Source organism: Geotrypetes seraphini, chromosome 2 (genome assembly GCF_902459505.1).
Source record: "Geotrypetes seraphini chromosome 2, aGeoSer1.1, whole genome shotgun sequence".
Classification (NCBI taxonomy): domain Eukaryota; kingdom Metazoa; phylum Chordata; class Amphibia; order Gymnophiona; family Dermophiidae; genus Geotrypetes; species Geotrypetes seraphini.
In genome coordinates, this window is record NC_047085.1 from 232,469,346 (window position 1) to 232,482,934 (window position 13,589).

The following is a 13,589-nucleotide window of genomic DNA, read 5'->3' on the forward strand; positions in this document are numbered from 1 at the left end:
TGCGATTGGGGAGGGGAATATTAAGTAAGGACGTGTTTTTTGAAAAGAAATGTTTTGATTTCTTTCCGAAACACTTTGATGTCTGTTGTTTTGATCATCAGTTTGGTGATGGTGGGGTCAATTTTCGCTGCCTGAGTTGCTAGAAGGCTGTCGTAAAGTTTCTTACGTCGGGTACCATTATGAGGGGGGAAGGTGAAAAGATTAAGTGGTGCAGAAGTGACAGGGTATCCCAGCCCAAGCCATTTTGTTTTGTTTTTGGTTTTGTGTTAAACATCCTTCAGTTGACTTATTTCATCTCTTGCCATGTCTTTCCACTCGAATCAGGAGCTCTATCAGTTGTATCTGCCCGGGGGGGGAGCATTTCTTACCTTGTCTATGGCTGAACTGGGGGAGTGTTAGGGTACAGGGGGTTGAGTTCTTTGTAGCCTGGATTGTCCCGTTCTTCTCGCAGCTTTCACTGCAGGCAATGGATGGGGTTAGCTGGTGTTAGACATTTGGATCCCAGAGAGAATCCCCAAGGGTGTTTTGCTTTATTTATTTATTTAGTTTTCTATCCCGTCCTCCCCAAAGAGCTCAGAATGGGTTACAGGCTAAGATACAAAATATACAGTTTACAGTTTGAATGTGTCATAGTTACAGTACAGGATTTTTCTTTTTTTTTTTTTAGTTCATTAATTTTATTGAATATTATAAGTAATATACAGAAAGCAGTTCAAATACATAAAAATTGAATAAGAACTAGTGATGTAGAAACAAAAGAAACCATAATTGCTGTTATTTGCATATAGTAGATTAGTAAGAAGAATTCAGAGTATTTGAAACTGCTAAGAAAAGAAATAGAAAGGATAGAAAAGCAGAGAAGATGAATTGAAATAAAAAAGAAAAAAGAGAGATAAAGAAAGAGAAAGAGAGAGAGGCAGAAGTGTCTACAAGGCAGAATGAACATATGAATCTAAGAATGACCAAGGTGATTTATTTCGCACCAAATTTGTAGATAAACGAGATATCGTGTTCTTTTCATATGCATATGATTCGAATTTGTGGTACATGCTCAATGAGTTCCACCAAAAGGTGTAGTCTAGTAGTGTGGGTGACTTCCAATTTTTCAAAATGTGCATAAGAGCTGTCACAATCATGGTGTCAATAAGTTTAGGAGGACAGTTTGATAGTGTGAAACAAGGGTGTTGAAAACGAAGGATTATAATGTCTATGGAAATAGCTTCTGAACATTTGGTAATAGATTTTATGGTGTCCCAGATACGAATCCAAAAGGAATGAACCATAGTGCAGTGAAGAAGCATGTGATCAAGAGTCCAAGGCTCTTTCAAACAGTTCCAACAGGTAGGGTCTTGTTTCAGTTTCGCTTTCCACATTCGAAATGGAGTCCATACTACATTCCACATAACAAAGAACATTGATTGCGAAACTCTTGAGGACAATAGAGGACGATTTATAGATGACCAGAAGAGTTCCCAATCTATTTCAGAAAGCGTGGTCTTTAGGATAGAGCCCCAATGGTTCATGGATTGAGGTGTAAAGGTGAAGGTGTGATCTCTTAAGATGCTATAAAAAAGAGATATCGCCCTACCTTTCAGTAAAGCCAAAGTAGACCAGTGACGAATAGTTTGTTGAGAGGTCATAAAGTCAGGGTGCATTTGCACATTAGCTAGTATTTCAGTAAGCGTAAGCCATTGGGGATATATAGAGGATGGGAGTGAGTTTACAGAACAAAAAGTATCAAATGGGATAAATGAAGTGGAGGAGATCAATTGATGTACAAACCACACCCCTGCCCGTTGCCACCTCTTCCATGAAAGGGATCTACCCTTATTTTGAATTTTAGAATTATTCCAAAGGGACATAAGTGGGCCTTCAGCAACAGAGATCTCAGCCGCTGTATCTAATAGTTGAAGAGCATGTTGCGTTGCACTCAACAAAGAATATTTTCTCAAGTGTCTAGGTATCGACACTGTAAGGAAGCAAGAGATGTGTAGTGGTGCACATAAAAAGCATTCCATTTCAAACCATGCTGGTTTATCCTGTGGATATGAGTCAACAATCCAGTGAGCTCCTTATTTGGCTAAGGAGGCGATGTAGTAATAATAAAAATCAGGTAAATTTAAGCCCCCATTAATCTTAGAGGCCTTCAGCTTGGCGAGAGCAATACGAGGTTTTTTCTTGTTCCAAATAAATTCAGTAATTTTCATATTAAGCCAATGAAAGAGTGATTTATGGCAGAGAAGGGGAAGCATAGATAGAGTATAATTAATTTGTGGGGCTAAGGTCATTTTAATAGAGGCTATTCTACCCCACCAGGACAAATAAAGCGGGGACCAACGAGATGTAGTACTTGAAACTAAGTTTTTGATTTTAGATATATTGAGATCCTGAGCAAGTAATGGGTCTTTATGTATTAAAATCCCCAAATATTTTACAGCTCCCTGTGACCATGGAAAAGGAAAATGAGCTAGATCTGAGGAGGAAATGTGATCATTTAGCGGAAAAATCTCTGATTTCTCCCAATTAACAGAATATCCAGATATTTGAGAGTATTGAGATACGATGTGGATAAAATGAGGTAAAGAGATAAGAGGATCTTTGAGAAAGAGAAGAACATCGTCAGCGTACAGTACAGGGTTTTTCAATATAAGTTTTTGTCCTAACTCGACAAATACCTTAGTTTGTTTGGTTAGATAGGCTCAGAGGTTCTGCCAGCCCAACCAATTAAATTAAAACAAAGCGGGGATAGGACACCTTTGGAGATTCTCTCCGGGCACTGAATTCCCTATGCTCCTGTGATGGGAAGTGGCAGGACACTACAGAGGAGGAGTCAGAATGTTGTGCTGGCCTCTGACTGGTCAACTTTCAGCCATGAGGGGATTTGATGACTGGAGAGAATCTCCTGATGGAATGAGACTCAGGACATGAGAGCAAGCAGCCTGCACAGAGGTAAGGAGGAGCAGGGAGTAAGCAGCCCAGAGCCAGCAGCTGCGTTAGGGCCTTCACAATATCCTGAAGGCCCTGACTGAATGCCACTGCCCAGCATACTAAACCCTTGACAGCTACAGACAGCAACACGCTCAAACTGGAATCTACAGTGCTATAGTGGCTCACACATACTGTATATTTCTAAGCAATTTAACCCTATCTGTTATGGACAATGGACAAGCTCCAAAAAGGGAAGGCCATCTTCACAATTCAAACTGGTTGTTTTGTCCAAGTGAGCTAAAGCCTGTTCAGTTGAATACAGTGTCAAACTCCCTTTAGCTTTGAGAAGCCCTAGCCCTTTCCTGTTCTTCCGTAAGTCTTTAAAAACTTTTTTTATTCGCTAAACATTTCGGAAATTAATCCTCTTTTAATTCGTGTTGTTCTCTTTTAGTGTATTTTTTTTTTTTTTTTTTTAAATTATTGTTAACCGAGTCGAGCTTCCTCTGGTTGATGACCTGGTATACAAAGCCAAGTTTTAGTTTAGTTTAGACTCAAGCACTCTGTGAGATGTCTTTCCTTTAACAGACTGCTATTGGGAAGTTGCATTGTCAAGGATCTGAAAATACCTGCTAGGTACTGAATTACTGTTCCTGTTCTGGCCTTAATTATAGCCCTCTATTTTCATCTATTCCTTCCCAATACAAATTCTCTTTCTTCCCTTTCCAATTCCATCTGCCTCCCCCTACCCACATACATCCCCTCTCCTTCCAACCTTTCTGCTATATACGTCACAGCCTCTTGTTCTGGGCCCCAATCGGAGCAATAGAAGCCACCGTCTCATGGCTTCATTTAACTCTGACTGCCATACATGGAACAGCAGCAATGCCAAAAGGCCCTTACGGGTAGAATCTGCAAACGGTGCTCTAATCGGCAGCCGCTTACAAAAACAGTGCTGACTGCTCCACTTGCAGAATTGTAGCTCACAGTAACATTAGGCGCCAGTAATGTAGGCCAGAGTTTTAAAGGCCTAGATTATCAGTGCCTAACTGACGGAAAATCACACCTAATGGTGCCCAAGGTAATTTCCACCCTACATTTTTTAAACAAGATTGTAATTGGTTTTTAAACGGTGAAGTCAATTAGTGTGTCAATTAAAACAATTAAGTTAGGCAATGGTAGCACCGTTTGCAGAATCTGCCCCCTTAGTGTGGGAACTAGGAATTTTCCAACATCACAGACTGCTTTGTTGCTGACACAATAAGGATCAATACAGCTACACTTATTTGCCCAAAACGCTTCCAATTTTCCCTGTAACTTAACAGCAGCCACAAGATCTACGATTTCCATAATTAAAAAAAAACAAAAAAGTCATCATATCACAGCACCTCCCTAAACCGATGTGAAGTGATGTATACAGATTAAGTGCAAGCAAATAGGAAAATCATCTCCAATAAATACAGCAGCCTCCTCTGGGCTTTCCTTGCCACTCACCTCTGCAGGCATGGGTTGTGGCACAGGTGGTTCCTCTTTTGTGACCAGGGTGCGAGACATATTGGTCAGGGCTTTTGAACGAATAGGAGAAAGAGAACGGGGGATTGGAGGCGGAGGTGCAGGAGCCATGTAAGTATCATTCTGTACCACTTTGGTAAGAGGTACAGTCTTTGCCATGGAGAATCTGGAGCCACTCATTCCTGGCTAAATGATTCAAATTAGAAGACAGAAAGCATAACACTATTAATAAAAGTGCAGACACAGACACATAAGCTTGTTCCTTTCTCTCTACTATTCCTCTTTTTTTTGTTAGCCTTCATTTCTTAAATTTTTATATCTCTACAAACGTTCACAACCAATTTATGAGTGGAGAAAGCTCTCTCAATAGATTACTAAAATAACTTAACTGATGTCAATATTTAAAAATGATTTATGCAGCTTTATTTATTTATTTTTTTTTTATTAAATTCAGGGCCAGCTTACATATAACTTGAGAAGCCAACTAGATATCCAGCCTAAAGTTGTACATTTAAGGAAGGCCAGAAGGCACATTAGAGGAGCATGGCCAAAAGTTATGTAGTGCCGATATTCAGTGCTACCCAGACAACTCAATTCAGACTCTTTTTGATCAAAAATCACTTTGTACTGTACCTCATGCATTTGTTGTAAACAACCTGACTTTTGGATTGGAATAATCTCTTTACTGGTGCCAAGAAATGGGATCATGACACTCTATTACTTAAAGAAAAACAGTGGTTGCCCATCTCATCCAGAATTCCCTCTGAAATTCTAACCCTAGGTTCAAGATATATTACATAGGATTTCCATTATTTCGATCAAATCTTTAGACCCTTATTCATTTTCTAGAGTTCTTAGATCCACCCAACAAAATCTATTGATAGCTCCTTCATTTCAACAAATGAAAATAGACCTTATAACAAATTCTATCATCCTTAGGTAATAATGTGCCTTTACATTTGATGCTTGAAACTTCATTTCAGGAATTCAAACATGACTGGCAAAGGCCGACTCTGAGGCTTATGTTAGAAAAAGTAAAATGAAAAATGAAATAAAATTATCTTTCTTGACTGTACCATGTATATCTTTCTCTGCTTTTTCTTTTTCCATTATATTAGTTTTTTCTCTCCCTATTCTCATTATGTAATTTTTTAAAACTGTTAGTCACCTAGATGATTCTCCCAATAGGCAGAATATCAAATGCTTATTAAACTTGAAACAACTAAAGGTTTCTCTCAATTTCCTGATAATAGCCTTCTGAGGCAAAGAAACAGAATTTAACCTATGGTGGGACAGGTATGCTATCTAGGACAAATTTTTTTTTCCTATTTCCTCCTTATTTTAAAGTCTTTTCTTTTAGTATTTATTTATATTGTAAACTGACCTTAATATCCGTTTCAGATTCTTGGAACACAAATATTTATACATTAGTCATTTTCCCCCTTTTACAAAACTTCAATAGTGCAGGTTTTTAGTGCAGGCCAGTGCACTGAATGCTGAGTTTTTGTATTTTTATATTTTTCTGCTATCCACTTTTGAACCTTGAGGTTAAGTGAAATAAAAATGCCGGAATTAAATTAAAAGTAGGTGCTTTTTTTAAAATAAAATATGACTATTTTAGGCATGACCACTTGCATCAGCCATGAAGCTGGTGTAAATGCTCGTGCCTAGATTACCAAAAGCTGTACAAAATTATAGTATTGTACAATTTACATGCATTACTGTCTGCAGAATTTTGTGTAGGTTGTTCAAAGTCAAGTGCTCACTTTTGCTCTTGGATCTTCAAGCTGCGTGTAAAGTAATTGACTTAATTGATGATCATCACTTAATTGACCTAAACAAGCTCTTGTGATAATTAGAGGTTATATTTGGATCTGCCCTGTTCTATAACATGTATGCCTAATTTTCATAGTGCACAATTGTAAAGGGGGCATGGCCATAGAAGGTGCATACATGGGTCAAGGGTGCTCCCAGATTTTAGGCGCACAGTTAGGGGGAAATTCTATGAGCAGTGCCTAACTTAATTAGTAAATTGGCTTCAATTCATATAATTGAAAAAAAAATTGGGCAATAGGTACCTATCTTAGGCACTATTCTACAAAAGATAGGCACCTATTGCATGGCACCTAGTGCTGCTCAACTCCAAAGTAGGCATGTTTAGGGCTCAGAGGAGTTAGGTACCGTTAGGTGCGATTCTCTAAAAGACTTACTGCAGCTACCTATAATATAGGCCTTTAAAACCTTGGCCTGCATTGCAGGCGCCTAAGGGCTCCTGTTAGTAAGCTGCGTTCGGGCATTAACGCGCAGAATAGCACGCGCTAAAATGCTGCATGTGCTAAAAATGCTAGCGCAGCTTAGTAAAAGGAGCCCTAAGTTTTGAGTTAAGCGCAATTCTGTAATAGGCCCCTATCTTTTTAGACGCCATTTACAGAATTTCCGCCTTATAGAATACTGTCATTTCCATACCTAACTCCCATTAGTTAGATGCGAGCATTTACACCAGCCTTTGGCAGGCATAAATGCTTGTGTCCAACGTTAGACATGAAAATGCACGCTAAGCTAGTATTCTATAAAGGCATTCCATGTGGAGCAACCTTTACAGAATACTACACATCCCAGTGCCTAAATTTGGTAGACCTATACCAACCCAGAAGTGCATGGACGTCACCATGATGACATCATACACGTGTGACATCATCACGTCAACATCCACGCATGAGCAGAGGCCCTCCAGGCAGGCCCTGAAATGCCAGTAGAGCGTGCCAGCAGGGAAGTCTAACAAATATCAACCGAGTGCCCCAATCACAAACCTCCCAAACACCACCCTACACCCACCCAAACTCTTCCCCAGATCCCACCCCCTTTACTAATTGTAATGCATTTTTTTCTATTCATTTTTCATATACACACAATATACACAGCAGATATAAACTGACATATTTCTATCACTATATTGAAAATAAAATCATTTTCCCTACCTTTGTTGTGTGGTGACTTTATTTTTCTGTGCTTTTAACTATGTTTCCAGTGCCTTCTCTCCTTCTTCACTTTCTGCCATGCATCCATCTTTCAAATAAGACAAGCCTTTGAAGGGTGATCAAGAAAAATTGTATAAAATTACTCAGAGATGTGAAACTCTGAAAGGAAGGCTACAAAACCTCCCTTAGGTAAAGAGTTTACCTTCCAGTCATTGTTATTCTATAAAAATCTTTTTTGATCACGACCTGGAAAGGCTAAAAAGTTCAAACTGTTTCAAAAGTTCAAAATAACTGGTTTGTTCTTGGTGTTAATATCATGCAAACATCACTGCATACTTGATGAAAAAAATCCACTTAGCTGTTAAACAGGAATGAGGGGGTCCCAACATGGCCCCGTTTCGTTTCCTGCTTCAGGGAACCCGATGTAAGCTGGTTCAGATTAAATCCTAGTCGATACTAGTGCTGGAATGGCATAACTGCATGACTTGCAAACAAACGCATCATAGCTAGGGAGTCAAAGAGATAACTTCTTGCGATTCGGTGGTGCGATTTGGTGGTCTGAATCACAAGAAGTTATCTCTTTGACTCCCTAGCTATGATGCGTTTGTTTGCAAGTCATGCAGTTATGCCATTCCAGCACTAGTATCGACTAGGATTTAATCTGAACCAGCTTACATCGGGTCCCCTGAAGCAGGGAACGAAACGGGGCCATGTTGGGACCCCCTCATTCCTGTTTAACAGCTAAGTGGATTTTTTTCATCAAGTATGCAGTGACGTTTGCATGATATTAACAACAAGAACAAACCAGTTATTTTGAACTTTTGAAACAGTTTGAACTTTTTAGCCTTTCCAGGTCGTGATCAAAAAAGATTTTTATAGAATAACATTGACTGGAAGGTAAACTCTTTACCTAAGGGAGGTTTTGTAGCCTTCCTTTCAGAGTTTCACATCTCTGAGTAATTTTATACAATTTTTCTTGATCACCCTTCAAAGGCTTGTCTTATTTACATGGCCAGTTATGTCTTTTGGACTTTGACTCTTTCTGACTTAGTGTTTGTCAAATATCCCTGAACGTAATTCAGTAAATGCATCCATCTTTGGCATTATAACATTCGATTTTTTCATTTTTCTGCTTTCTCCTCAAAATCTACTTTTCCATGTCTTCCCTTCCCTTCCTCTCTCTCTCCTTCCCTCACCATTTCCATGGTCTGACATCTCTCTCCTTCCCTCCTTTCCCCCCAGTAGTTCATCTCTCTCCTTTCCTCCCTCCTTCTTAGTGGTCCGACATCTCTCTCCTTCCTTTCCTCCTTCCCAATGGTCCGACATCTCTCTCCTTCCTTCCCTTCCCCCTTCCCAGTCTGGCATCTCTCTCCTCTCCTTCCCATAATCTGGCATCTCTCTCTACTACTACTATTATTATTATTTCTATTGCGCTACCAGACTCCCATCCTTCCTTTCTATTCCCTGGTCTGGTATAGCACAGTTACTTACCGTAACAGGTGTTATCCAGGGACAGCAGGCAGATATTCTTAACGTATGGGTGACGTCACCGACGGAGCCCCGGTACGGACCTTTTTAACTAGAAAGTTCTAGTTGGCCGCACCGCGCATGCGCGAGTGCCTTCCCGCCCGACGGAGGAGTGCGTGGTCTCCAGTTAGGATAAGCCAGCTAAGAAGCCAACCCGGGGAGGTGGGTGGGTCGTAAGAATATCTGCCTGCTGTCCCTGGATAACACCTGTTACGGTAAGTAACTGTGCTTTATCCCAGGACAAGCAGGCAGCATATTCTTAACGTATGGGTGACCTCTAAGCTAACAGAGAGGGAGGAGGGATGGTTGGCCATTAGGAAAATAAATTTTGTAACACAGATTGACCAAAGTGCCCATCCCGTCTGGAGAAGGCATCCAGACAGTAGTGAGTAGTGAATGTGTGAACTGAAGACCAAGTGGCCGCCCTGCAGATTTCCTCAATGGGCGTGGAACGGAGGAAAGCCACAGAGGCAGCCATAGCCCTGACTTTATGGGCCGTGACAGCTCCTTCCAGTGACAGGCCGGCCCGAGCATAACAGAACGCAATACAGGCAGCAAGCCAATTGGACAGCGTTCGTTTAGATACAGGGTGACCCCGACGGTTAGGATCGAAGGTCAGAAAGAGTTGAGGAGAGGTGCGGTGAGCCCTGGTACGGTCAAGGTAGTACGCCAGGGCACGCTTACAATCCAGCGTGTGCAGAGCCTGTTCCCCAGGGTGAGAATGTGGTTTTGGGAAGAAGACAGGTAACACGATGGACTGGTTGAGGTGAAAGGCTGAAACCACCTTAGGAAGGAATTTTGGATGGGTACGCAGAACCACCTTGTCGTGGTGAAAGACAGTGAACGGTGGATCGGCGACCAGTGCATGTAGCTCACTAACCCTCCTGGCAGAGGTGATGGCAATGAGGAAAAGCACCTTCCATGTGAGAAGTTTGAGCGAGGTAGTAGCAAGAGGCTCAAAGGGGGGTTTCATGAGGGCTGACAAAACCACATTGAGGTCCCAGACGACCGGGGGAGGCTGAAGAGGTGGTTTGATATTGAAGAGGCCTCTCATGAACCGGGAAACCAGAGGATGAGCCGTGAGGGGTTTTCCAAGGATAGGCTCGTGAAAAGCAGTGATAGCGCTGAGGTGGACTCTGATTGAGGTAGACTTGAGACCAGCGTTAGACAGAGAGAGCAAATAGTCCAGTACAGTCTCCACGGCCAATGAGGTGGGATTGTGATGATGCAGGAGGCACCAAGAGGAGAACCGGGTCCATTTCTGATGGTAACATTGGAGTGTGGAGGGTTTCCTGGAGGCCTCCAAAATGTGACGGACAGGCTGAGACAGGTTTCCTGGAGAGGTCAGCCCGAGAGAAACCAAGCTGTCAGGTGGAGGGAAGACAGATTGGGATGTAGCAGAGACTGACGTTGCTGCGTAAGCAGAGATGGAAATACAGGAAGAGGAATGGGCTCCCTGGAGCTGAGTTGGAGTAGGAGGGAGAACCAGTGTTGCCTGGGCCACCGAGGGGCGATGAGAATCATGGTGGCTCTGTCCTTGCGGAGTTTGAACAAGGTCCGCAACATCAGAGGAAGTGGAGGGAAGGCATAGAGGAACCGATCCGTCCAGTCGAGTAGGAATGCATCCGGGGCCAGACGATGTGGAGAGAAGAGTCTGGAGCAGAACTGGGGCAGCTGATGGTTGTGAGGAGCTGCAAAGAGGTCCACCTGCGGAGTGCCCCAGCGAGCAAAGATGGAGTGGAGAGTGGGAGGATCCAGGGTCCACTCGTGAGGCTGAAGGATGCGGCTGAGCTGGTCGGCCAGGGAGTTCTGTTCGCCCTGGATATAGACCGCTTTGAGGTAAAGATTGTGGGCTGTGGCCCAGGTCCAAATTCGGAGGGCCTCCTGACAAAGGAGACGAGATCCGGTGCCGCCTTGCTTGTTGATGTAGTACATGGCGACCTGGTTGTCCGTGCACAGGAGAAGAACCTGAGGATAGAGAAGGTGCTGGAAGGCCTTGAGAGCATAAAACATGGCTCTGAGTTCCAGGAAATTGATATGATGTTGACGCTCCTGAGGGGTCCAGAGTCCCTGGGTGCGTAAATCCCCTATGTGAGCTCCCCATGCATAGGGGGAGGCATCTGTGGTGATGATCATGGAATGAGGGGGTGGATGCAAAAGGAGGCCCCTGGAAAGATTTGAGGAGTTCAACCACCATTGAAGAGATCGCTGAAGAGACGATGTCACAGAGATGGGATGAGAAAGAGGATCCCTGGTCTGTGACCATTGGTTGGCGAGGGTCCATTGCGGTATCCTCAGATGGAGTCGCGCCAGAGGAACTACATGGACTGTCGAGGCCATGTGACCCAGAAGAATCATCATCTGGCGAGCAGGGATGGATGGTTGTAGGAGCACCTGTCGACAGAGGTGAAGTAGTGTCCGGTGCCGGTCGGCAGGGAGGAACGCTCTCATGAGGTTGGTATCGAGAAGTGCTCCGATGAACTGAAGGCGCTGCGTGGGAAGCAGATGCGACTTGGGATAATTGATCTCGAACCCCAAGAGATGGAGGAAAGAGATGGTGTGGTGAGTTGATTGCAGCACAAGTGGTGAGGTTGTTGCTTTCACCAACCAATCGTCCAAGTAGGGGAACACTTGAAGGTTGTGGGACCTGAGACAGGCCGCTACCACAATCAGGCACTTGGTGAACACCCTGGGTGATGATGCGAGACCAAAGGGTAGCACTTTGTACTGATAGTGGTGATTCAGTATCTGGAATCGGAGGTAGCGACGTGAAGCCTGATGGATTGGGATGTGAGTGTAGGCCTCCTTGAGGTCCAGGGAACATAGCCAGTCGTGTTGAGACAGAAGAGGATAAAGTGTGGCAAGGGAGAGCATCCTGAATTTTTCCTTGACCAAACACTTGTTGAGGTTCCTGAGATCGAGGATAGGACGAAGATCCCCTGTTTTCTTGGGTACCAAGAAGTAGCGGGAGTAAAATCCCTGACCTCTTTGGTCTGGTGGAACTTCTTCGATGGCATTGAGAAGGAGGAGGGATTGGACCTCCCTGAGGAGGAGAGGAGTTTGGGAGGAGTGAGAAGCAGACTCTACGGGAGGATGGTCTGGAGGAAGAGTCTGAAACCTTAGTGAGTATCCGTGACGGATGATGTTTAGAACCCACAGGTCTGATGTGATGGCCTCCCAGCGTCGTAGAAAGATGGTGAGGCGGCCCCCGATAGGTTGAGGCAGAGGCAGCGAGGGTTGGAGACTGGCTATGCCCTGGAGAAAGGAGTCAAAAGGGCTGAGGAGGCTTAGTTTGAGGGAGAGGCTTAGCTGTCTGGTGAGATTGTGAGCGAGCCTGAGAGTGTTGTTGTTGTTGTTGGCGAGGCCGACGAGATTGCTGTTGAGGAGGATTCAGTGGCCTAGCAGAAAAGCGACGTTGGTAAGAAGACTGAGGTCTGTATGGTCGTGTCGGCGGAGTCTTCTTTTTAGGCTTAATGAGGGTGTCCCATCTCGTCTCATGAGCCGAAAGTTTTTGTGTGGTGGTATCTAGAGACTCCCCAAAAAGTTCATCACCAAGACAGGGCGCGTTGGCAAGGCGGTCTTGGTGGTTGACATCCAGGTCAGATACTCTCAGCCAGGCAAGGCGTCGCATGGCAATTGCCAGAGCAGAGGCACGGGAGGAGAGCTCGAAGGAGTCATAGATTGAGCGTACCATGAACTTCCTGAGCTGAAGGAGGGTGGAAATTTGTTGCTGAAACAATGGGACCTTGCGTTCAGGGATGTACTTTTGCAGAGCAGAAAGTTGTTGTACCAGATATTTCATATAAAAAGAAAAATGAAATGAGTAATTGTTGGCTCTGCTAGCCAGCATGGCATTCTGGTATAGGCGCTTTCCAAATTTATCCATTGTTTTACCCTCTCTGCCAGGAGGGGTGGAGGCATAGACACTGGAACCATGAGATTTCTTGAGAGTGGATTCTACCAGGAGGCTCTCATGTGGCAACTGGGGTTTATCAAATCCCGGGATAGGGATGACCCGGTATAAACTGTCCAGTTTCTTAGGGGCACCTGGAACAGTAAGGGGGTTCTCCAAGTTTTTATAAAACGTCTCCCGCAGAATATCATGGACGGGGAGTTTGAGAAATTCCTTGGGGGGTTGGTCGAAGTCCAAGGCTTCTAGAAAGGCCTGGGACTTCTTGGAGTCGGACTCAAGTGGGATGGAAAGAGCCCCAGACATCTCCCGAAGGAATTTTGTAAATGAGGACTGCTCGGGTTTGGAGGTGGATTCAGCCATGGAGGGTTCCTCATCAGTGGAAGAGGCATCCTCCTCGGTACCGAGTGGGGATTGCTCCCATAAGTCAGGGTCCCTGATGGCCGGCTCAGCATGGCGGGTTTTAGAAAGGGACTTGCCAGATCTCATGGATACGGTGCCGGGGGATGAAGACCGGTGCCGATCTCTGTCCCGGGAGGAGTGGTGTCGATCCCGGTCCCGAGACGATCGATGTCGATCTTGGGGTCGGGATGGGTCCTCCGCCGTGCAGGTCTGTAGTGTAGGCTGTGCCGATAAGACCGGCATCGAAGTGTTCATCGGTACCGAGGGGGTGGCCACTGGCGTAGTGGTGCGAGGCTCGGGCCGGACCGGTACCGGAAGGAGTGGTGCCAGCAGGG

General features: G+C 44.3%; 1 protein-coding gene across 1 annotated transcript in view; it reads right to left on the reverse strand.

Annotated features, from left to right (window-relative positions):
* The window catches only part of POLDIP3 (DNA polymerase delta interacting protein 3), a 103,368-nt gene that overhangs the window by 35,137 nt on the left and 54,642 nt on the right, over positions 1-13,589 (reverse strand). The window contains exon 5 of the mRNA XM_033935180.1: positions 4,420-4,623. Coding sequence (XP_033791071.1) covers positions 4,420-4,623 — 204 coding nt within the window. The remainder of the gene's footprint in view (positions 1-4,419; positions 4,624-13,589) is intronic.